At 40.7% G+C, this 26,352-nt stretch overlaps 3 protein-coding genes across 3 annotated transcripts in view; all 3 read left to right on the forward strand.

Annotated features, from left to right (window-relative positions):
* Positions 1-246: 246 nt before the first annotated feature.
* LOC124147298 (carbonic anhydrase 2-like) overlaps positions 247-26,352 on the forward strand; it is a 110,621-nt gene continuing 84,515 nt past the window's right edge. The window contains exon 1 of the mRNA XM_046517978.2: positions 247-488. The gene's annotated coding sequence lies outside the window, so the exon portion shown is untranslated. The remainder of the gene's footprint in view (positions 489-26,352) is intronic.
* Positions 15,774-26,352, forward strand: part of LOC124147275 (carbonic anhydrase 2-like) — an 80,941-nt gene continuing 70,362 nt past the window's right edge. The window contains exon 1 of the mRNA XM_048380422.1: positions 15,774-15,936. The gene's annotated coding sequence lies outside the window, so the exon portion shown is untranslated. The remainder of the gene's footprint in view (positions 15,937-26,352) is intronic.
* LOC125384512 (histidine-rich glycoprotein-like) lies at positions 15,902-17,351 on the forward strand. Its single transcript, XM_048403996.1, has 3 exons — positions 15,902-15,936; positions 16,182-16,944; positions 17,247-17,351. Exons 1-3 carry the CDS (start codon positions 15,902-15,904, stop codon positions 17,349-17,351), a joined length of 903 nt encoding a protein of 300 aa, XP_048259953.1.

Raw genomic sequence — 26,352 nt, forward strand, 5'->3', positions numbered from 1 at the left:
GTTAAAATGCCAATGTAGTTTTGAATTCTCCAGATGGAATTTTTGGGATATATGTTTTCCAGTGAATTCCCTGTACGAGATACCATTCTAAAGGGGGTTAACATCTGCATGAGTTTGTTTACAGAAAACATATCACATGGGCGTCAGCCTTCTAAGATTGAGGGACACCGTCTTATATACAAGAGTTGTACTATCAATAATACCTGACGAAAATACATTCTACAATCAACACGCAACTGCTTTGCAGCAAGCACATGACGTCACGCGAGGAGGAAGGGGTCCCCCAAATCCCCTGACCCGACAACGCGCAGGAGATTTGTATTGATCTTCTTTGGCAGAAACGTTTCTATGGCAACAGGCGGAGAAATACGCACTCCTATTGTGAGGATTACCTGTTTTTTAAAGTTTAAAAAATCACCCCCTTGGCAAGAGTTACCGACGATGTCGTGATATAACTGACATTACCGGCGTCGCTTCAGGCTGTCGCGGTGAGTATCTTTCTTCGTCTGTCAGTGAACGCTTGACACTGGCTGTGAGGCCGGGCGCTCGTTCGCTTGCCCTTGAGGCAGGACGAGTTATGGTAATGTGTCTGAAGTAATTGGTTGGTTTACCGCCTAGGAGGTTATTGTGTATTCCTCGCGTATTGGTGTCGTTGCTGGTCATATTGGCCCAATGTTCCACTCAATGTTGTTTTTATTGAATTAGGAATGCACAAGTAACAAATTATGTCTCATTACCTGGTAACATAGATAATATAAATTACATATGTTGACAATTAAAACAAGACAGCATTTAATAATCTAAATATGTTTTGATTTAAGCTACAGAGAATGTAACGATTGATTGTGAGGACGCCCTTTTCAGAATAAAATATTTAATAACTAAGATGCTACAGAACAATATGAGCACGTTATGTACGGGGCGGTCTAAAACAAATTCCCTTAGTTCCGCGTGCCGAGTTCACATCTATCAGTGTCAGTTCCTGATAACACGTGGTCTCCTCTAAGCCACACCCATACACTGTCACCAGCTTCACCAGAGGAGGGACACAGAGTTCACTGATGAAGCCTGATCCCTTGTCTCAGCCTCTGAAAGATATAGTTTTGAAATGAGTTACTGTATAAAACAATGAAAAGAAGAAAGAGCGATAAAAATAACATCTCAATTCGGATAACCCAGAGGCAATATTAGTAGAGCAGCTATGTCTAACGTATGTTCGTTACTGAATTATAAAGGAAACGCACGTTATTTACTGAGCTATAAAGGAAACGTAGGTTAGTTGCTGAGCTATAAAGAAAACATATGTTACTTACTGAATATTACTGACTGAGTATGGTTTTACGCCGCTTTTAGCAATATTCCAGCAATATCACGGCTTCACACATTGTATCCATAATGAATATTAAAGGAAACGTACGTTAGTTACTGAGCAATGAAAGAAACGTACGTTAGTAACTGAGCAACATAGGAAACGTATGTTAATTGCTGAGCAATGAAGGAAACGTACGTTAGTTGCTGAGCAATGAAGGAAACGTACGTTAGTTGCTGAGGAATGAAAGAAACGTACGTTAGTTGCTGAGTAACAAAGGAAACGTACGTTAGTTGCTGAGTAACAAAGGAAACGTACGTTAGTTGCTGAGCAATGAAGCAACCGTACGTTAGTTGCTGAGTAGAAAGGAAACGTACGTTAGTTGCTGAGCAATGAAAGAAACGTACGTTAGTTGCTGAGCAATGAAAGAAACGTACGTTAGTTGCTGAGCAATGAAGGAACCTTACGTTAGTTGCTGAGTAACAAAGGAAACGTACGTTAGTTGCTGAGCAATGAGGGAAACGTACGTTAGTTGCTGAGCAATGAAAGAAACGTACGTTAGTTGCTGAGCAATGAAGGAAACGTACGTTAGTTGCTGAGTAACAAAGGAAACGTACCTTAGTTGCTGAGCAATGAAGGAAACGTACGTTAGTTGCTGAGTAACAAAGGAAACGTACGTTAGTTGCTGAGCAACAAAGGAACCGTACGTTAGTTGCTGAGTAGAAAGGAAACGTACGTTAGTTGCTGAGCAATGAAAGAAACGTACGTTAGTTGCTGAGCAATGAAGGAAACGTACGTTAGTTGCTGAGTAACAAAGGAACCTTACGTTAGTTGCTGAGTAACAAAGGAAACGTACGTTAGTTACTGAGCAACAAAGGAACCGTACGTTAGTTGCTGAGCAATGAAAGAAACGTACGTTAGTTGCTGAGTAACAAAGGAACCGAACGCTAGTTGCTGAGTAACAAAGGAAACGTACGTTAGTTACTGAGCAACAATGGAAACGTACGTTAATTGCTGAGCAATGAAAGAAACGTACGTTAGTTGCTGAGCAATGAAAGAAACGTACGTTAGTTGCTGATCAATGAAAGAAACGTACGTTAGTTACTGCGTAACAAAGGAAACGTACGTTAGTAACTGAGCAATATGGGAAAGGTACGTTAGTTGCTGAGTAACAAAGGAAACGTACGTTAGTTACTGAGCAACAATGGAAACGTACGTTAGTTGCTGAGCAATGAAAGAAACGTACGTTAGTTGCTGAGTAAAAAAGGAACCGAACGTTACTTACTGAGCAACAAAGGAAACGTACGTTAGTTGCTGAGCAATGAAAGAAACGTACGTTAGTTACTGCGTAACAAAGGAAACGTACGTTAGTTGCTGAGTAACAAAGGAAACGTACGTTAGTAACTGAGCAACAAAGGAAACGTACGTTAGTTGCTGAGAAATGAAAGAAACGTACGTTAGTTGCTAAGCAATGAAAGAAACGTACGTTAGTTACTGCGTAACAAAGGAAACGTACGTTAGTTACTGCGTAACAAAGGAAACGTACGTTAGTAACTGAGCAATATGGGAAAGGTAGGTTAGTTACTGAGCAACAAAGGAAACGTACGTTAGTTGCTGAGCAACAATTGAGTGAGTGATTTTACGCCGCTTTTGCAATATTCTAGCAATATCACGGTGGGGGACACCAGAAATGGGCTTCACATATTGTCCCCATGTCGGGAATCGAACCCGGGTCTTCGGTGTGACGAGCGAACGCTTTAACCACTAGGCTACCCGAACGCCTCGTTGAGCAATAATGAAACGTACGTTAATTGCTGAGCAATGAAAGAAAAGTACGTTAGTTGCTGAGTAACAAAGGAAACGTACGTTAGTTACTGAGCAACAAAGGAAACGTACGTTAATTGCTGAGCAATGAAGGAAACGTACGTTAGTTGCTGAGGAATGAAAGAAACGTACGTTAGTTGCTGAGCAACAAAGGAAACGCGCGTCAGTTGCTAAGCTTAGGAAAGGAACAAGGAATGGTTACAAGACATGGGGGATCACAATACTTGTACGTTATAGTTAGTGAACAAATATAAATCCTTGTTTGTCAATTCGTGCGTAAGTTGGTGTGTCGTAGCTGTATTGAACATCACAAATAGGAATGCATCCATTTTAATGTACATGATTCCTTGTTTACCATTTTTGTGGAAATGGTGTTTCATTTGGTCAGTTTGTTTAACAAAACACGTGCCCGCCCATCGCCGTACCCACTGCGTGTTGTCCATATGTGCAGGCAGTCTTCCCTCAATATTGCTATTTTAAAGGTTTTACATCTTCTTTAAAATACACACAGACACACTAAGTCACACACACACGCACGCATACACATACACACAGACAAACGCGCACACACAGACACCCACATACACACAAATAAAAGAAACCACGCACACACAAACAAAATCAAACGCACACACACGCACACAAACAAACAAAAACACGCACACACACACACAAAAACACACGTATACTCAAACACGCACACACACACACCAACACAATACCCCCCCCCCCCCCACCCCACCCTCTCTCTCACTCACTCACTCACTAACACACACACACACACTACCTCCCTCCACACACACACACACACACACACACACACACACACACACACACAGAGACACACACACACACACAGACACACACAGAGACACACACACACACACACACACACACACACACACACACACAGAGACACACACAGACACACACACACACAGACACACACACACACACACAGAGACACACACACACACACACAGAGACACACACACACACACAGAGACACACACACACAGAGAGAGACACACACACACACACACAGAGACACACACACACACACAGAGACACACACACACACAGAGACACACACACACACACAGAGAGACACACACACACACACACACACAGAGAGACACACACACACACAGACACACACACACACAGACACACACACACACACACAGAGACACACACACACACACACAGAGAGACACACACACACACACAGACACACACAGAGACACACACACACACACACACAGACACACACAGAGACACACACACACACACAGACACACACACACACACAGACACACACACACACACACACACACACAGACACACACACACACAGACACACACACACACACACACACACACACACGTTCAATCTGGGACAACAATCCCCTGCCCGTGGGCTCTTTCTAGACTTACACAAGTCTCTATATTAGTAAATATTAGTTCAAATCATAATTCCTTGATTATATAAGTGATAAGAACAAGTTGTCCCTATAAGGCACTGGCGTCCTTGTATTGTCTGCTTATCTAGACTTGTCTATTACAAGGACAGAAACACTACACCACCATGGACTTATCATTCAGTACAGCCTTGGAGCAAGGCTAGGCTAAGACCACAGTTCGAGTTCCACGAGAAGGTAGAACAACACACCTGGTCACCCGACCCGAGTTATTAGAGCTATTGACAGATGGTCATTCGGGTATTGATGAAGCCATAGCTTCCATTAACTACCGTCAAGGCCAGTGCTGATCGATATTTGGGAGAGGTGACTTTCACCTCAGCTTACTCGCCTTTCATACGTCACGTGACTGTGTGCCATATAAGGAAAACTAATCAGCGTTGTCCGCGCTGCCCGAAGTGATACAAACATAGCTAGCAGATGATATACGTTGCATATCATGTACAAGAAACTACTTGCCGAGTGATTGTTTTGAAAAAGATCATTAGCAGTTTGTTAAATCAGTTCATCTAGAATATTGTTTTGCAACGAGAAAAAGAGGTCGTTATGGCAAAAGTACTTGTTAATGGGACCTCGATTCCTTGCAAGCAATATCTCTGACTTACCGTCGCTATAATGTATGTGCGTCATTCTCAGACTCAGAGGAAGGCCCGTACACACAAACAGACTAATTTAAGTCAGCTGGGCAAGGCAGACGTCTTGCGGTGGTATACCGCTATACCTCTAGGTCCCGTTTCTCAAAGGTATCTCAGCGCTGAGATGACATTAATTCCCGTACTTTAATTTAACACAGGCATTCGACAGTCGTATACGATTGCTTTGTGGGACGACTCCAAGGCCCCATTCACAAAACAAACTAGCGCTACGACTATCGTAAGGTGAGTGAGTATGGTTTTACGCCGCTTTTAGCAATATTCCAGCAATATCACGGCGAGGGACACAAGAAATGGGCTTCACACATTGTACCAATGTCGGGAATCGAACCCGGGTTTTCAGCGTGACGAGCAAACGCATTAACCACTAGGCTACCCGACCGCCCCGACTATCGACAGGCAATAATAGTATGGGAATAAAGACCGGTTTGTTGCACCAGTCTTTGGGGCACGTTCTTATGCCACTGGGCGTTTTAAGCCTAAGATTAAGTCACATGATATATTTATTTCATCGGCCCGATATGTAAATTCGTCGAGGTTCGTCACTAATACTCTGTGTTTTTAAGTAGCGCTGTACCTGAACAGTAGTTTAAGACACGTACACCCTTTTACTTAAGACATAAATGATGAATGGGAGTTGTTTATTTTGCAATAAAACACTGCGAGGAGAATAAACCATGAGAGGCGCAGCCCCGAGTTGTTTATTCTCCCTGCAGCGTTTTATTGTACGATAAACAACGACCACGAGTCGTTTATTTCTTATATGAGATATCAACATTATGTAAAGCTTCTTTTAGGATTTTAACAAAATGTACAAGCTTTAAAAATATTTACCCGTATTAATATAATGATGACTCCCTGAATAGAATCTGATCTCGGCAATGACGGACAGGTCTATTTTATGAACAGGGGGGGTTAAATTTTGTATTTCCCGCATATTCTCACACTTTCACGTCGACTTTTTTTATTCTACCTTTTCTCCAAATACCGTTTGTCATATCTCTCCCACTTTGTGGTGCAATGGTTCGGCCATTGTGTTTATCTCTGTGCCTAGCTGCATCTATGCGAACCAACTCACAATATACGACATCATCAAGTTGAGAGCGCATGTTCTAATCTCCAGAAATGACGTCATGATAGAACGATGTTTTATCGTGAAATAAACCACGCTTCGTTCTTCAGTGTTCTTTACGATTTGTCGTGTAGCTATCTTCTATTCATTCACATTAATCCAATATTCGATAATCCGGCCTTTGATCTGTATCATTTCGGCAAAACGTGGGTCGACCTGTGCTTCATGACAAAGATGTTTCATCACATCATTTCGAAGCTGGGTGTTCATTTCTGGGTGGACTGTATCAATTATCAATAGTGGTATTCAAGTCTATGTACAATTAGTACCTTAGATGCTCAAATATGAGCGTAGTCCTGCTCCATGACTGTGGAATTTATGTATTTTTATGTATTTATACTGCAACTTGTAATATACTTACGTAAGTATATTTACTTATATAAGTAAACGTGGTCGTGTAAACGGGGCTTAAACCAAGTCTAGTTAGCTTGATTCCACACGTCAACGTCAACGTCAACAACAGAAGAGAAAAGGTTCTTTCGAAGAAAAGAAATACAGTAAAAACATGTTTTCACTGCCTAAGTGTCAGTCTAGTATGAACGACGAAAGACCTTCTCTCTGCAGCATTTTATGAAGATATTAATTTAACCCTCACCTCGTGGACAACCTCCATCAATTGGAGCAGCACCTGTCCCCGAACTAGGAATCACAAACATCACGTCTAATAACGTTAAGGAATCCTTACAAAGCATATTCAGGAAGATGTTTCTGTCTGCAAGAGACCAAATTCATTCCATGATTCAGCATACGTTAAGACACTTAGGCAATATTGCATGGCGGTAAGCGTAAATTACACGACTATCTATTTGATGTTTAAATCGTCTATCACCGCGTAACATTAACAAAACTGAGACTGGATTCACAGAATCTTCAATTAGAAAAAGGCAGGCACACCAATATACAAACTAACGAAATATTTTATGAGAATTGCACAAGTGTTGAAATGGAAGACAGAGAGCATTTTCCTGTATCAATGCTTAGATCTAACCTACAGTTATCACCAAGAAGCCTAAATTCTGTAACATCTTTGAAAGATCTCATTAATCCAGCATCTGTTTCCGCCAAAGTGTTTCAAATCCCATATGTCAAATGTTATTTTAACATCATCGGTATAATCTATGCTAGGATAAGTTATCAATTTAGAAAAAAATAATACTATATGTAACTGCATACATCTCCATCTTGTTTAGGGCGGTCGGGTAGCCTAGTGGGTAAAGCGTTCGCTCGTCACGCCGAAGGCCCGGGCTCGATTCCCACTTGGGTACAATGTGTGAAGCCCATTTCTGGTGCCCCCGCCATGATATTGCTGGGACATTGCTAAACGCGGCGTAAAACAATACTCAGTCAATCAGCTTGTTTATAGGTGAATAGATTATGTATAATGTTCGATGTATCTATATGTAATATATCATATTACATGTAATATGCGTGTACCTTGTACTATGGGGGCGTTCTGTGCAATAACATTTTTCTCTCTTCTAAACATATACAAAACAAATAGTGAAGCACATCTAGGAAGAATCTCCCCCAAAACATTTTGTGCGCTCTAGTTGACTCGCATGTCTCGATCACTCAGCCTAGTCTCTCTTACATACCACACAGCACAGATTTCATTAAACAGCATCCCCATTCCATTCACATCGTGGTCTAGTGTATAGAGAGTCTGCCGGGAGAGCGGAAGGTCGGTGGTTCGACCCCCGGCCGCGTCATACAAAAAAGACGTTAAAAGATGTTACCCTGCCAGGCGCTCGTGATTAAGGGGCTAAACAAGGACTGGTCGGCTCGGAGTCAGTACACTGTCTGAGTGGGGTATTCGTGTTAAACAGTGTCATGGCATCTACATGGGCTACATCAAAACCAGCAATCCAACCGCCCATATTCCACAACATCCACCATACCATTCTTCTTCAAAGGTCTGTCACATCTGCAGAGCTGCACAAGGGGATATGTGTTTAATTTGTCAGTTGACTGCCCAGTATAATTAACCTTTAAGACTACTGCGGCCCAGGGATGTAACGGGTTCCTCATAGAATGTATTTTATTATATAACCGTACACATAAGGTATTTAGAGGACAACACGCCAGCCTTTACACTTAACACGTAGTCCGAAACATATTCCGTACTTGCAAGAGTAGAGCTGGACTCACATCTAGTTTCTGAAATGAACATATCGTACAAAAAAACGGATATTAGATTATGTGAATAAAAATATAATAAAAAGGAGACCAGAAACTCTCTTCCTGATACTGCAGTAATCTAGACTTGCCAAACATTATAGACTCGCATGGGCTGTATTGGTTATATTTGTATCAGGGTCTGTATGACAGACGGGAGGAGAGGCACAGCTGTGATTCAGTCACCCGTTGGTTACATGGACCGGTTACATAACGTATTGGATTCATGCCACTTGCATGGTGGAGCGCTTATGTCATTTGATGTCATGACATTCATCGACGTGACGCACCATCAGGGTTCCTCACCCCCATACTCAATGCATCCTATTCTTCATCTTTTATCCATTTTGTGGTCAATAATTGCTGCAAAGTTATTGTTCCGACGACTCGTTTGTTAAACTTGACACCCCTTTGAAAGTAACATAATATAATCAAGTGACTACCCTCCCCCAAACAAATATAAACTGAAAAGCAAAAGTAACTAACCTCTCGTTGATTTTATCATATGTTTAATAGACAAATTTCTTAAGTTAGCGTTATTGTATCCCACAATTGAACCGTGCTGGCTCTCAGTCCGCACTCAAAGAATACTTCTACCTGGTTTTATATTTAAAAATATAATTTGATTTTGAACTTTAATAAATAGAAAAATAAATTTCGCATAATAGACAACTACTGATGGGTATCTTAGAATTCGTATCCTAGAAAATCAATCAATTTGCATTTATCGGCTCCAATGTACAACATTTCAAACATGGCAGGGGTCATGCGGTTGCAAATTCATTTCTTACCCCAGTCTTCAATGAACCTATTTATTTTAATACAAAACTACACAGTCACAGATTACCTTTTACACACTGTTACAGGAATGAGTGATAGTTAAATGGAAATATGCCAATTTAAACATATCTTTCAATTTTCAATGACATAAAAAACAAACTCGGTATATTTTCTTTTGCCTCTCAGTTTATTAATGAAGGTACAAATTTAAAAGAAGTAGATTTTGCAGGAAAGATTTATAGAGCCCCTACCACTGAAGATTCAAATTACAACAAAACACTTGCTTTTGAAATGATAACTTAGGAGTAGGTCAGCTTGTACTTAATGTGAATCCTTGTGTCTTGTTGGTTGGAGAGAGGAATGTATCTCCGCCACAAGTAACTATCACAGCCCGATAAATAGATCGACCTTTGCAGCATTATAGGATGAAACCACGCTGTGTTATGTAGGGACATGAAGCTGTAATTGCAGCAGGTGCGTTAAAAGCGATTGTGTAACACACACACTAAGTGGGTGACAGGACGCTCAAATGGCTTCCCGTAGCTCCGCAGCAAGTCAAAAACTCAACCTCGATTATCCAGTATATTATGACAAATACAGTAACAGGGTGGAGATATCATACAATGGATAATCGAGTGAACCCAGGAAGTGGGGGACGTGTTAGGACGTCATGTCACGATACAGAAAACACAAAGTTTGTTTTTAAGTGAAGCTGAACCATGGATCACGAGAAAAGATGCTATTCGAACCAAAACCAAACATATAAATACCACTGTGTTATCTCTCCCCAAACAATGCCTCGATACATGTTATTATCACAGTCATTAAATATCTAATCTCTAATGGTCATTTGTTGAGTCGTACAAAGATTCAAAGGAGTTAACTGACTTTTATCAATTGAAAAATAGCTTATTCCGATTCCAACTACACGCTTACGAATTTTGTCCCTAGTGTTATGTATTTAAAAAGTAAATTTATTACTGATCTAACATGTTCAGCGAAGTAAATTATGCTGTGTACGTGTATGTTGTTAATATATGTGAACCCCTACCTGTATAAAAACAACAACATGGAATTAAATTTATAATTTTAATGATGCAATAAAATTGTTAGTAGTCATAATACGTCTAGTTACAGTGTGAAATTACTCCACAATATTTTTACCAACACTGAAGTTCACCAATGATGAATTATTATTACTTTATGGACCACTTGACCAAAGTGCAGCTTTAAACTTGTCTACTCGTTCCTACTTAGCTGCTGAAACTCGTGATATGATTTAGAGAGGCCGAACCAAAATACCCATCTGTCTCGCCCAGACTTGTGTTCGAAGGGTGATCGCACGCTACATGTCGGCATTGAGGAATAGGTCTATGAAATATTATACGAACACTTATTCTGTTCAATTTGTTTTTGCTTTCTGATGCAGAATTCTTCTTGTCCATAATCGCGTAATTGCGGATATATCTTTGTGTATGACTCGGCTTATGTCACCGGGTGCCTTGTATGTCTACTTTTACAAATTGCATTGTCTTGACACCGTATATGACCTACGTTCTGATTGTGTTTTGACACTATTCTCTTATACAGGTGGTCAGTGGTAACGTACAAACTGTTGTGTTGTTATTTAATCAGGGGAGTTAGTGGGTCTGATGCCTCCTTGAACAGTGCATCATCTATATAATTACAACCAGTCAGATTAGTGTTGGAGAAGTGATGTAGATGCAGGCCTTAACAACATATGGTGCCTACACACCAGGCTTCATTACCAGAGTCCATCTGGGATTCTAATCAAATACTGACACCTAAGGGACATTAATCTGCGAAGGGACACAACTCTGCTCAGAGAGAGATGCGGGCGTGAGATAACAGGTCCGCCATGGAATCAGCATCATCAACAATGCAGTGCATTATATCTCCACTTGACTTTAGTGCCACACCTATTTTGTATAATCATCTGGAACATTACGTGACACATCTGATCTATTCCTGTGGAGATCACGACACCCGTGAAGATCAATACCCACGTGGGGTTCAATCGACGGTCTGTGACCATTTTAACGGTGAGGTCACGACAGATTAGTGACATGTGATAAAGATAAATATCTCAGTGTTTCCCATCTTCATCTCCTCGTGCAGGCTCAGCAGGACAGATGTCTTGTGACTCTCACGTCTCTGTCTGGTAACTCGCACGTCTCTGTCTAGTGAGGCTGCTCTCATAACAGCTTTACCATACGACAAGATAATAACAGTCTCATACGTAATGTATTTTCAGGTTGAAGTGTATGCTATATTTCCCCCGATGGAAAAGTGTGTAATGCTGCCTTTGATAAAAAAAGGTGTGTGTATATTTTTCAAACGAGAACAACGTAAAACGTTTCCATTAGATACGTGTGAATATATTCTGATAGGAATGCATATATCGTATCTTCCTCTATAAAAAAAATATGAAATATATTCCGCAATAAAGAAATATGTAATATATTCCCCAATCAAGAAGCATGTAATATATTCCCCAATAAAGAAGTATGTAATATATTCCCCAATAAAGAAGTATGTAATATATTCCGCAATAAAGAAGTATGTGATATATTCCCCAATAAAGAAGTACATGTATGTGAAGTATTCCCCAATAAAGAAGTATGTAATTTATTCCCCAAGAAAGAAGTATGTATTATATTCCCCAATAAAGAAGTATGTAATATATTCCCCAATAAAGAAGTATGTAATATATTCCCCAATACAGAAGTACATGTATGTAATATATTCCCCAATAAAAAAGTACATGTATGTAATATATTCCCCAATAAGGGAGTATGTAATATATTCCCCAATAAAGAAGTATGTAATATATTCCCCAATACAGAAGTGCATGTATGTAATATTTTCACCAATAAAGAAGTATGTAATATATTCCCCAATAAAGAAGTATGTAATATATTCCCCAATAAAGAAGTACATGTATGGGATATATTCCCCAATAAAGAAGTATGTAATATATGCCCCAAATAAGAAGTACATGTATGTAATATATTCCCCAATAAAGAAGTATGTAATATATTCCCCAATACAAAAGTATGTAATATATTCCCCAATAAAGAAGTATGTAATATATTCCCAATTAAAGAAGTACATGTATGTAATATATTCCCCAATAAAGAAGTATGTAATATATGCCCCAATTAAGAAGTACATCTATGTAATATATTCCCCAATAAAGAAGTATGTAATATATTCCCCAATAAAGAAGTATGTAATATATTCCCCAATAAAGAAGTATGTAATATATTCCCCAATAAAGAAGTATGTAATATATTCCCCAATAAAGAAGTATGTAATATATTCCCTATTAAAGAAGTACATGTATGTAAGACATTCCCCAATACAGAAGTACATGTATGTAATATATTCCCCAATAAAAAAGTACATGTATGTAATATATTCCCCAATAAGGAAGTATGTAATATATTCCCCAATCAAGAAGCATGTAATATATTCCCCAATAAAGAAGTATGTAATATATTCCCCAATAAAGAAGTATGTAATGAATTCCCCAATAAAGAAGTATGTAATATATTCCCCAATAAAGAAGTACATCTATGTAATATATTCCCCAATAAAGAAGTACGTAATATATGCCCCAATGAAGAAGTACATCTATGTAATATATTCCCCAATAAAGAAGTATGTAATATATTCCCCAATAAAGAAGTATGTAATATATTCCCCAATAAAGAAGTATGTGATATATTCCCCAATAAAGAAGTACATGTATGTAATATATTCCCCAATAAAGAAGTATGTAATATATTCCCCAATAAAGAAGTACATGTATGGGATATATTCCAGAATAAAGAAGTATGTAATATATGCCCCAATAAAGAAGTATGTAATATATTCCCCAATACAGAAGTACATGTATGTAATATATTCCCCAATAAAGAAGTATGTAATATATTCCCCAATAAAGAAGTACATCTATGTAATATATTCCCCAATAAAGAAGTATGTAATATATTCCCCAAAAAAGAAGTATGTAATATATTCCCCCAAAAAGAAGTATGTAATACATTCCCCAATAAAGAAGTATGTAATATATTCCCCAATAAAGAAGTACATGTATGGGATATATTCCCCAATAAAGAAGAATGTAATATATTCCCCAATAAAGAAGTATGTTATATATTCCCCAATAACAAAGTATTTGATGTCTTCCCCAATAAATATGTGATATAAGTATAATATATTACCAATAGGGAAGCATACAATATATTTCCCAATGAAGGAGTATATGATATATTCCAGAAAAGAGAAGTGTGTAAAATGTTGCCAACTCGAGAAATGTGTAATATATTCCCAAGTAATGAAGTATTTATGTATTCCACAATAAAGCACTATGTAATATATTCCCCAAGCATTTGATATATGTTATGAAAAGTATTTAATCTATTCCCATGCATGTTACATATATGATAAAGAGACATATTTAATAGCCTCCGATAGAGAAGATTATGTCTTTGTAGTGACTGCACATGCTGTTAAGATCACCTTCCTCCCTCTCCTTTTGTCTTTCTCGCCCCCTCTCCCTCTGTCTGTGGTGTCGCTCCTCCTCTCTCGCCTTTTTTCTATATCAAAGTCTGCCTCTCTGTCCCTCTCTCTCTTCTCTCTCTATACATATGTGTGCGAGCGTCTGTCGCTATCTCTCTCTTTGTCTCTGTGTGCCTGTCGCTCCCCCCCCCCCCCCCCCCCCCTCGCACCCTCTTTCTCTCTCTACGTCTGCCTCTCTGTCCCCCTCTCTCTCTTCTCACTTTTTTCTCTCTCTCTCTCTCACGCTCTATGTGCGTGTGTGTCGCTATCTCTCTTTGTCTCTGTGTGTCTGTCGCTCCCCTCCCCCCTCTCGCCCTCTTTCTCTCTCTACTACGTCTGCCTCTCTACCCCTCTCTCTTCTCTCTCTCTCTCTCTCTCTCTCTATGTGCGAGCGTCTGTCGCTATCTCTCTCTTTGTCTCTGTGTGTCTGTCGCTCCCGTCCCCCCTCTCGCCCTCTTTCTCTCTCTACGTCTGCCTCTCTGTCCCTCCCCCACCCCCCTCTCTGTGCCCCTTGTCTCTTCTATTCCCAGCCCCCACCTCTCTGTGTATCTATGTGTGTATCTCCTGCATACATCGATTCTTATCCACCCTCGTCACCTGGACGTCAGAATCAGTTCCATGTCCAGACGTTTCAGGTGCATCAGCATCAGAGAGTATAATCAAACAGATGTGATCGGCACTAACACACCGTATCTGATCATCAGGTGACGCCATGCTTGATGTAGATGTCTTCAGCTTACGTCATTCATATGTGGACATTCACGGATATTGTGTATGTTATGTCGCACCCTTTGAGAAAAGAATGTTACACGTCACGTATAGGATGCGTTGGCGAAAATCATCGTGTCAACCGCAGCCATTATTAAACAAAAAACAGAGTAGCGTCCCTTAGCCATTCCTGGATCCGGTGGTCCTGGTAGCGAATCCTACATTTGCCCGATAATGCCCATGTAACTGTCTGTACTCGTGGTTTGCACTCAGTGGCAAATGTATCCGACTGTAGATTGTACGGCCACATGAAGGTCGTTTTAGTGCAAGATTTACGGTAATACATCCATGCATAAGACGTCGGATAACGTGTCCCAATGTGGCTTTATTTTGTACAGGTCGTTGTAGCGCAAGATTTACCTAAATACATCCACGAAATGACGTCAGACAACGTGTCCCACCGTGGCTCCATTAGGTGTCTGTAGTGCAAGATTTACGGTAATACATCCACGAAAATGACGTCAGACAACGTGTCCCACCGTGGCTCCATTAGGTGTCTGTAGTGCAAGATTTACGGTAATACATCCACGAAAATGACGTCAGACAACGTCTCCCACCGTGGCTCCATCAGGTGTCTGTAGTGCAAGATTTACGGTAATACATCCACGAAAATGACGTCGGATAACGTGTCCCACTGTGGCTCCTACTGTGTCTCTACAGGTCGTTGTAGTGCAGGAATTACGGTATCATATCCTCCTATTTACTCTAAGCTGTCCGATCATGTCCGGGTTTGTCCTACTAGTATATCATAAAAAAAAGCCCCAAACAAAAACCACTTCATATCTTATGAATTACATGTGATTTCATAGTGTTTACAAAGCAACGAAGGTAATGTATATTTTGGGCTATGTGTTTGTAACCGTCACCCTGACACACGTCATGTTTACCTGATAATGAATATACATCCCTATTTGCGATATGATATTTACAACCATCCCTACATCGTGTGTTCTGTGTGATGAATGAAGTCGTTGTTGGTGGCGGCTGGCAAGCCTAGTTTAGTCTCTGTCTTCCAGCAGCTACTGGTGTGCTTCAGTCCTGGGTTTAGACTAGGTTCAGTCTCACGGCTGGCCCTGTTGAACTGTCATGACCTTTAAGATGAGCTGTACGCAATGGGCGGCGGGATCTCACTCCCATGACAATTATTCCATAACTGCATAATTGTGGTTTGTGAACCTACAGGCATGTGAACATGGTGACTCGTAAATCAAACACCGCATTGCTCAGGTAAGTGTTTTATAAATACAACATATGTCCTGAATGTCCTCCGCGCGGTTAGGAACACAGCTACAGAGGGCATGTTTAGCAGGTACTTCCTGGAGGTATAAGTAGTCGAGTAGGTGAATACTGCAGTTACAGGCAGCAACAAGTCAATCCTATTCTCCTTTTGTCCACCAAACATATGGATGTACCACGACAACACTTACCAAGGTTTGATCAACAAGCCTCTGCTTCCACTATTACAACCACAGCTACACCAACTGCTTCCACTATTACAACCACAGCTACACCTACTGCTTCCACTATTACAACCACAGCAACACCTACTGCTTCCACTATTACAACCACAGCTACACCCACTGCTTCCACTATTACAACCACAGCTACACCTACTGCTTCCACTATTACAACCACAGCAACACCTACTGCTTCCACTATTACAACCACAGCTACACCAACTGCTTCCACTATTACAACCACAGCAACACCTACTGCTTCCACTATTACAACCACAGCTACACCTACTGCTTCCACTATTACAACCACAACTACACCAACTGCTTCCACTATTACAACCACAGCAACACCTACTGCTTCCACTATTACAATCACAGTTACACCAACTGCTTCCACTATTACAACCACAGCGACACCTACTGCTTCCACTATTACAACCACAGCTACACCTACTGCTTCCACTATAACAACCACAGCTACACCAACTGCTTCCACTATTACAACCACAGCTACACCTACTGCTTCCACTATTACAACCACAGCAACACCTACTGCTTCCACTATTACAACCACAGCTACACCAACTGCTTCCACTATTACAACCACAGCAACACCTACTGCTTCCACTATTACAACCACAGCGACACCAACTGCTTCCACTATTACAATCACAGCTACACCAACTGCTTCCACTATTACAACCACAGCTACACCTACTGCTTCCACTATTACAACCACAGCTACACTATGACTATGACGGCTACTGCTACTGCTACGGCTACTGCTGCTGCTACCACTGCTACTTCTATGACTATAAATGCTGCTGCTACTGCTACTACTATGACTATTACGGCTACTGCTACTACTATTCCCACTACTACCACTACTACCACCAACACCGCTATTACCACCGTCACATTGACACCGATTCCACCACTCACCCAGCCACTTTACAACACGTCGTACAAAACAATCACTGTTAAACATGCATTCATATCCTGCTAAGTAAATCCACAGACATAATTCGAGCAACATTAAAATCATTTCCAACGCAAACCATGATTCATACATTTGCATAGGCATTCTGCTCCGTCGACGTGGAGTACCACAGCTCGCCGTTCAAGGAAAGGATAGAGCTGAGAAGTCCTCATGTGACACGGTTACGTCTTGTGGTCGGGCGTTGACAGACGTCCTTATCCAAACATTTAGACACTTTCCGTCAACCTTTCATGTACTAAGATTTACAGTTGTTGCAAGTGCATCACGACCCCCCGCATTCCTTTATAAAGTCGGCCAACTTTCTCTGATCTTCATCGTGAGTATACTGATGCTCAACGAAAGAGCAATTTCATTTGTATTGACGTTGTTTACATGTCTCTATTTTATTTGTTAGTGTTGTGAAGATAATGTCACAAGCATGACACATGAACGGGCATATGAATTAACTACCATCACACCTCCCTCTATTGTTTAATAGCTCATGGGGTAAGTATTTGAGCAGAGTCAGACGTGTGAAATATCAGATAACGCTTTGTAATATGAACATTTAAAATATGTTAACGTTGCTAATAAGTATAATATCCATGTTTCATAGTGAGTGAGTGAGTTGGCTTTAACGCCGCTTTTAACAGTATTCCAGTTATACAACGGCGTGTCAGCTTAATGTGGGAGGAAAGCCCGAAGTGATGCAGGTCTCAGACGTTTACCACTTCGGTGAAACCCACGAGCACGGGTATGGTGCTGACAAACCTAGAAACATAATCGGGGCGAACCGGGATTCGAACCCACAATCATAGGTTTCTTGCGTGTCCAAGGGACGCAACTCTGCACAGCGAATCGCGGCGCCTAAGACGACTGGGCCACCCGTGCCCCGCATATTTCATACATTGACATAGCTATTGTATTTATTTACAATATATCTTAAAACAATTAGAGGTGGACTCGGGTATCGTAAATCCATATCATTCACTGTATGTTATTCCTATCATAGTTTTAATTGTACAATTTCTGTTCTTTTACATTTCGGCTAAATGCATCAATAGTCGCCAACACCTGAAGGTATGAGTATGGTTTAACGCCGCTTTTAGCAATATTCCAGCAATATCACGACGGGGGACACCGGAAAATGGGCTTCACACATTATACCCATGTGGGGAATCGAACCAGGGTCGTCGGCGTGACGAGCCAACGCTTTAACCACAAGGCTGACCCCCCCCCCCCCCCCCGAAGGAATGATGTAAGTTGTGCTGGGGTCCATGCAGGTAGCAAAGGTACTGTAAGTCCCCATGATCTACCTTCAGTTGCTGACGATCTCTGGCCTTTTTTATATTGTATTGTAACTTATATAGATATCATTTTATGGTTGGATGCCAGTTTAAGATATTAATCTGTGATATTCTGGTTATTTCGTCTAAATATATGTATTATTAATGTATAACTTCTCGTCACGAGTAGAGGAAATATTGCCGATGTAAAGTTAAATATCAACTCACTCACTCACTAGAGAAGGACTCAGACAAGGTCGGTCTCTGTCCTCTATGTATGTCTATGTCGGCAAGAAATAGTTTATACTTGATATTCATACCTGACCAGTGATCTGGATGCATGGATTAAAATTGATATAAATATATGGGTGACGTTTGTTCACTCTCCTGGTCGATGGTCTTGTTTACCTTAATATGTAAACAAACTACCGTCCTCCTACAATACGTTAGTGAGTTAGCGTTACACAATATGTACGCCCGGTTCAAGGTAGCAGGATTGTATAACAGGGATATAATACAGATATGATTGTTTACGCAAGGTAGTATTACATGAGGAACATACTGGTCTTATGTCGTGGATTCATATGATTGGTTGGGTGTTTTGTTGTTTAAAGCCGCACTCAGCAATATTCCAGCTATATGACGGTGGTCTATAAATAATCGAGTCTGGACCAGACAATCCAGTGATTGATATCATGAGCATCGACCCACGCAATTGGGATCAATGACATGCATCAACCAAGTCAGCGAGCCTGACCACCCGATCCCGTTAGTCGCCTTTTACAACAAGCATAGTCGCCTTTTACAGCAAGCATGGGTTGCTGAATACCTATTCTACCCCGGAATCTTCACGGGTCGGATTCTTATGAATACCAGCTTATGTTTATCTTAAATCCATACAAAATGTCTGAATTGTGTTTGTGCGGAAAATGCATACATTGTTATATAAATAAACCCGTAAAACGTCAATAACTTGTCTAAGCAAGTGCATTCTTTTGACGTGAGCATAAAATGTCTATTCAAATTGAATATGTTTACCAGATCAAATCGTTCCCAGCTCGTCAACAACGACAGTGTACATATTCATCATGTTTAAAAGGTTTGCACTTTTGGGAATAATACATATTAGAGTGGATTCTTGATAAAATATCAATCTTGCTAAAACGACGAGACAGGCGGTGTCGTCGGTTGGTCCAAACGCCAGTCGAGGGACGGCTGGAGCCACACCGCTTCTCAGAAGGACACCTCCCATGACTCGTTAGTTCAGTCCATTTGTCTCACCCCCGAGTTGTCGGGCGCTGAGTACGTTGTGTGAACCTGCTTCTGTAATCGGCCCTCTCATTAGCCGTGAGAGATTAAAACCGTTTAAACAGGTTTCACATCATAGCTCTGTTCAATACATATAACATGAAATACAATATATAAAACAAGAAAAAGACTTTTTAAGAAGAGGTATTTAAGAACTGAATTGGAATTAGGAGCAATTAAGTAAGAAAGTATTGATTCTTCCAGTTTCTTGTTTGTCTTGTAGGGATTGACCTTGTATGCCTCAAAAAGACGTTTGAAATGTTCAGGAGAATGTTTGCCTAATCAGCTTGTCCTTGTTTAACTTGATCCACTAACACAGTGTCCTGACCTCGAGCATACAGATAAAGCTGAACACAATGCAATTCTCAAATAACTGATGAATTCACGTCATTACCATTACCTCGCAACAACCATAAAGATTGGTGCCCAGATGGTCATTTCCTTGGGGCGGATTATGATGACAGATAGTTGGTCCAGTGGCACTATTGGTGCGGGAATGTTGGCTGTAGGATGTGGATGTGTGGGTTCGGAATCATAGTACATAGCCAATGTGGAGGAATGTCCTCACCATCGCCTTTTGGTTTCATGGCATAACCATTTTTAATACAGTTTCATGAAGTCATCCGACCTTCATATTCAGACAACGTACTGTCTGAGCTAGATTACCTTACATTTATCATCCAAAATTGGCTCCCACAGGAGATATCGCACGGGTACATTGTAGATATCGCTTCAATGAAATTGCATCACAATGCTTTGCAGACCATTATGACGTCATCGGTTATCATGACGTCACAATCAAATGACTAAAGGCTCTGCTACTAAAGCTGTTACTTTTTACTCTTAAGACACTGCTTATGTCTGTCTATAACTGAAAAGGTGAAAGAATGATGTTTAATGGTAAATAAAATATCACCCTCGTGTCTTTTGATATCAAATATATCAACTCTCGTTGATAAAAGTGGAAAAACTCCTCGGCAAGCCTCGGAGTTTTTCCACATTTCTCAACTCGTGTTGATATATTTGATATATAAGGACACTTGGGTGAGAATCTATATTTAACCGCGCTAAACTGAATTTGGAACCAAACGCACAGTCTCTCTATTGCGCAGCAATTCCCTGTGGAGAGTTGCGTTCTGTGAGCATGCCAGAAATCTATGATGGTAGGTTTGAATCCCGGTTCGACCCGATTACGTTTCCAGATTTGTCCGCACCATAGCCATTACCAATGTGGTAAACGCCAGAGACCTGCTTCACGTCGGGTGTTCCTCCCACATTAAGACGACACGCCGTGATATACAGTGATATCACTGGGATATTGTTAAAAGCATCTTTAAACCCAACTCACTCACTCACGCACATACTTAATAGCTTTGTACTCGCCTGTTAGTATCATCTTCCGCGGTGATGCGGTCGTCAATTCAGCCAATCAGAGATGGTTATTGTGATTTATTACCTCTGGTTGACCAATCAGAATCGACTATTTCCCAAAGTCATGGTAAATTGGACGTGAAAACCTCCTTAAAATCTTGGTAATCCTTCTGAACATGTCACAAGAACCTCAATGCGTGAACCCAAATTATAAATAAGCGTCCGGACCCAAGACTAATTATGAAATATTTATTTAATTTGAAGTTTACACGATATACGGCTTTTCCATTGGAAGAGAGGCCGGTCACATGACCGCGACACTGACGTGCATAAATGTATGAACGACATAACTTAACGTTCATACGTTTTTAACGAGGCTATAGTCTTGAAATGACGTTAACTTACGAACTGCTTCAGTATTCCTTAGGGAACCCCTGGGAATTCCCTTGCACGAATACAAATACATGTAGTCTGTCTTACAGACCCTGATACAAATATAAATCAAATACAGCCCATGCAAGTCTATAATGTTTGGCAAGTCTAGATTCTGAAAATGAAGAGAGTCACTGGGCTTCCTTTTATTATATTTTTATTAAGATAACTGAACAACTGTTTTTTTCTGTACGATATATTCATTTCAGAGACTAGATGCTAGTCTAGAATACACACAGAAGCGTTGTGTCTGATAATGAAGACCTCAGCGTTTTAGCGTACATTGAGAAACATCAGCGAGTTTGTATGCATGATCGTTCACGAATATCCTCGCTACTACCAATCCTAGTGAACAAATCGAAGAAATGCACATCCAAACCAACGTAGTATCGACTCGATCCGATCTACATCAATCTATGAATTTACCTTAAGTACCTATTTGACACAGCTTTATAATTATCTTTCAATGATTGGACAACTGACTAATGATAAACACATGTAACCACCAGAGGTTCATTAACAACTTTGGAAATATCTCCCGTCACGTTTATTGTGTCGGCCATTTTGGCGTCTTGTATTTGATGTAAATGTATTACGACGCTATCATTTAGACTGACTTACCGGTACCTACCTTGTTCTTAACATACCTTTCTCATCCAATGATGATATTATGTGAATGTAGTTCTTTTAAACAAACAGAAACAGATATTTCTGTAAACCAACTTGAGCATACACACGCTCATGTCACCTCTCTTTTGAGGGGAACTATTTTATTCCGAGGTACAAATGGTGGTTGTATGGCTGTCCGCGTAAACATGACGTCACACATAGTGATCTAGCGCTACATCCCTCGATGTATAAAACTGTGAATACAAAAAAATAAAAGAATTTACTTTCACTTTGTGTGACTTCTTTGAAGTATGAACCGTTATAGAGTGAGGGCCAAATTGCATGTTTGGCCTTAATCTCAATTCTTAACCCCCTTGGTCTTAAATGCATTGGTCTCCCTTTTAAAAGTCCTGGACGGGTCTGTGTATACATTGCCTAGCAATAATCTTGGTAGATCAGGGTCATGCTTAGCAGTAGAGGCTTACACAATGCGAAAGTCGAATATTACATAGTAGGCAGTGATAATGTATTGCTGGTAACACGCTACCATGTTTTCAGTGCATGAACCACAGCTCACGTTTCATTAACCTCTGGTTGTGTGTCATACATTATTGCCTATGTTGCATTTTGATTTCAACACCGTGATTAACACCACGACCTGTCTGTGTAACATACACCTTCTGTAACTATAGCAACAGTTGATGCGTTTCCGGCCACGTGGAGTTCAGAAACATATGAAACTTCAACCGTTGCAGTCTGCTTATTGAAAAATACGACCATTGTAATCACAAGTCGATTTAATCTAGAGCTTAAATGTCCTCCATGGTAAAATTGCAAAAAATTGTTTTACACAATCGACATTCGATACTCACCCGCGTGAGAGGGTCTCCATCTGTTTCGATCGTTCCCTGATAATTTACAATACTCAAATAACCTTATGGTATGTATAGCTGATCGATCGATAACAGTAGTAGTACATTACACCAGGAACAATATCTTCAGGTGGCATTTAATAGACTTTAGTATCAATGAGAAAAATGATTTCAACTTCATATTCTTTCCTAGCGACGTTTCGGTACTGATGCTAGTGCGTTGATGAAGCGTCACACCATGCCACCCCATCACATTCGGCCAAACTGTTTTACGACTGGCATCACGGGTACAGAATGATTCATTGTTTTCACTATAGAACAAATACAAGTGTGTCGTCCGTGATGAGCAACTAGAGTAACTGTAACACGACAATGTATGACTGCTGTCTTTGCGCCTTGATTGTTGATGTGTTGTGCTAGGGTAACTGTAACACGACAATGTATGACTGCTGTCTTGGCGCCTTGATTGTTGATGTGTTGTGCTCGAGTAACTGTAACACGACAATGTATGACTGCTGTCTTGGCGCCTTGATTGTTGATGTGTTGTGCTCGAGTAACTGTAACACGACAATGTATGACTGCTGTCTTGGTGCCTTGATTGTGTTGTGGTCGGCTCACTCGGCAATATTCAGATATGGCGGGCAGTGAATAATCGAGTCTCGATCAGACAAACCATTGGATCGGTAATTTGGAAATGAATACGCTGACACCTTGTACTGATGTCACACACATTTCCTTCTGGAAAATAAACGTTATCTTACCATATCTCTTGTCGTATCCTATCAGTTGCAAAATATTCGTGTTATTTTCGAACAGTAGTGTACGTACAGGTCAATTTTTTCAAACTAATAATAATTATGTCTGTATGTCTGATAAGATAATTCATTCCTTGGATTCATATTGATTCACCATGTCATTACAAAATAAGGGGCGGTGGGGTAGCCTAGTGGTTAAAGCAATCACTCGTCACACCGTCCTGGGTTCGATTCCCTTCATTGGTACAACGCGTGAAGCCCATTGCTGTTGTCAACCGCCTTTGTATTGCTGGGATATTGCTTGAAGCGGCGTAAAACACAACTCATTCCCACTCACTTGTGTAATTCGTACATTCCGCGTCAATTGTTGAAACCGGAATTTCTTTAGCTTGCACATATCCGTCACATGTCGGTGTACGTTGACCTAGCCCAGTTCACTACAACCTCTAACGCCATTTACAGCCGCGACTGCAGACTAAGTAGCTATAACACTGCTGACGACGATAGGTAGGACCCACAGCCTGGCTCAGGTAAAGGTTAGTGTGTTATAAACGCAGCATAAACAGCCATGTCAACTCATCTATCAAATAGATGTATCGGTAATAGACGTCCCTTTAAACCGCGATGCAGATTGACAGATCACAGTCGGTGGAGCGCCACGTGAGTTTCGTCTCTCTGATACCTGATCGGCTGAAGCAGTACACGGCACATCACGATTGTTGTTTACAACTGTGCAGTTTTGGTTACTCCTATAATAATTAAAAGATTCCCGATATGATTTATTACACATATGGCATTTTAAGCTTAACTTATTATGCTGTATATCCGGGTCATGTCGATCGTGATCTGTGTGGCGATGACTCCACTTGAAGAATGATTGTTTGAGTCTATCTCGGAGTTTTCGATTTCGAGCTTGACATACATGACAACATGTTATCTGATTTACAATCCTGTAAGTCGTGAGGCAGTGTAGGATATATATTTATAGGATATATACATTATACTCTCTGAGGGCAGTCGGGTAGCCTAGTGGTTAAAGCGTTCGCTCGCCATGCCGAAGACCCGTGTTCGATTCCCGACATGGGTACAATATGTGAAGCTCATTTCTGGTGTCCGCCGCCGTGCTATTGCTGGAATATTGCTAAAAGCGGCGTGAAACCAGACTCATTCACTCGCTAATTATACTCTCTGGTCGGAACACATGGGCTAATCAGATTCATCAACATTGCGGTGACGACATATCGTGATGGCACATACGACAACCGAGGCTGAACTGGACAGTGGTTGATAGCTGATATTCAGCGGCCATTTCTACCACCCGATTCGCAGTTTAGTCACCTCTTACGAGTGAGTGAATTGGGTTTAACGCCGCTTTGAACGGTATTTCAGTTATATCACAGCGTGTCAGTTTCTTGTGGCAGGAAAGCCTGAATCAGGGCGAAGCTGGGATTCGAACCCCTTATCATTAGGTTCGGGTACGCCTAAGGGACGCAACTCTGCACAGTGAATTGCACGCTCCAACACGTCTGTTATAGTGAAGCTTTTGTATCTTCAAGCTCGGATACACGACACTCTGAGGACCCTTACTGTAAGTTGACAACTACTTTGTTGAATACGAATTGTTGAATTCGTCCTCAAGGACAAGCACGGAATATCAATTAATAACTATTGTAAATATACATAAATAGAACATTATACAGATTTATTATTACACATGTATACTGAGCTAGACACATCGTTACCAAATATATTCCATTTCAGAAGTACGTGCCATACGTATCGACGTGTTGACTGTGTGTAACAATCATTGACTACTTTGATAGAATAATCAATTTAAAGAATCTGAACGGATGTATGGATTAAAACTGTCAAGTTGTCATGAATTCCTTCTGGATCATAAGGTTGATTTACCCAATCCCGCCCTCACTCACTCACTCACCCACTCACTCACTCACTCACTCACTCAATGGTTCCACCTTTACCGGTGGCCACGTCGTCATAATTCGATGTGCAGAGTTGCGTCCCTTGGGCACGCCCGAAAACTATGGTCGTGTGCTCGAATCCCGGTTCTCCCCGATTATGTTTCTAGTTTTGTCAGCACCATATCGACACTCGTGGGTTTGGTTTCACCAACCTGGTAAACGTCTGAGACCTGCATCATTTCGGGCTTTCCTCCCACATCAATCTGACACGTTGTGATATAACTGTAATACTGTTTAGAATTGGCGTTAAACCCTACTAACTCACTCACTCACTCGTAAGAGGTGACTGGGAATCGGATTATAGAAATGGCTGCTGAATAAAATTATGAAAAAGCATGCACTCATTCATCAGATCTAACTTCAGTCACGTGTTCAATCACGCGTGTACACATTTAAATATAGAATTTCTCACCCTCGTGTCTTTTGATATCAAATATCTCAACGAGTGTTGATATATTTGATGTCAAAAGACACGAGGGTGATATTTCATTTATCATCCAACATCATTCTTCCAACTTTCAGTTTGTTGACAGTGTCTTAAATTAAATGTAAAAAGTACTGCTAACAGCTTCGGTAGCAGAGCTATTAGTGA

Source organism: Haliotis rufescens, unplaced genomic scaffold (assembly GCF_023055435.1).
Source record: "Haliotis rufescens isolate VD_foot unplaced genomic scaffold, xgHalRufe1.0.p SCAF_30, whole genome shotgun sequence".
Lineage (NCBI taxonomy): Eukaryota > Metazoa > Mollusca > Gastropoda > Lepetellida > Haliotidae > Haliotis > Haliotis rufescens.

Coding starts and splice junctions, on each gene's coding strand:
- LOC125384512 (XM_048403996.1), top strand. CDS start 15,902: ATGGTGACTCGTAAATCAAACACCGCATTGCTCAG. Junction 15,937..16,181: donor TCAAACACCGCATTGCTCAG/GTAAGTGTTTTA, acceptor TTACAACCACAG/CTACACCAACTGCTTCCACT. Junction 16,945..17,246: donor CGGCTACTGCTACTGCTACG/GCTACTGCTGCT, acceptor ACATTTGCATAG/GCATTCTGCTCCGTCGACGT.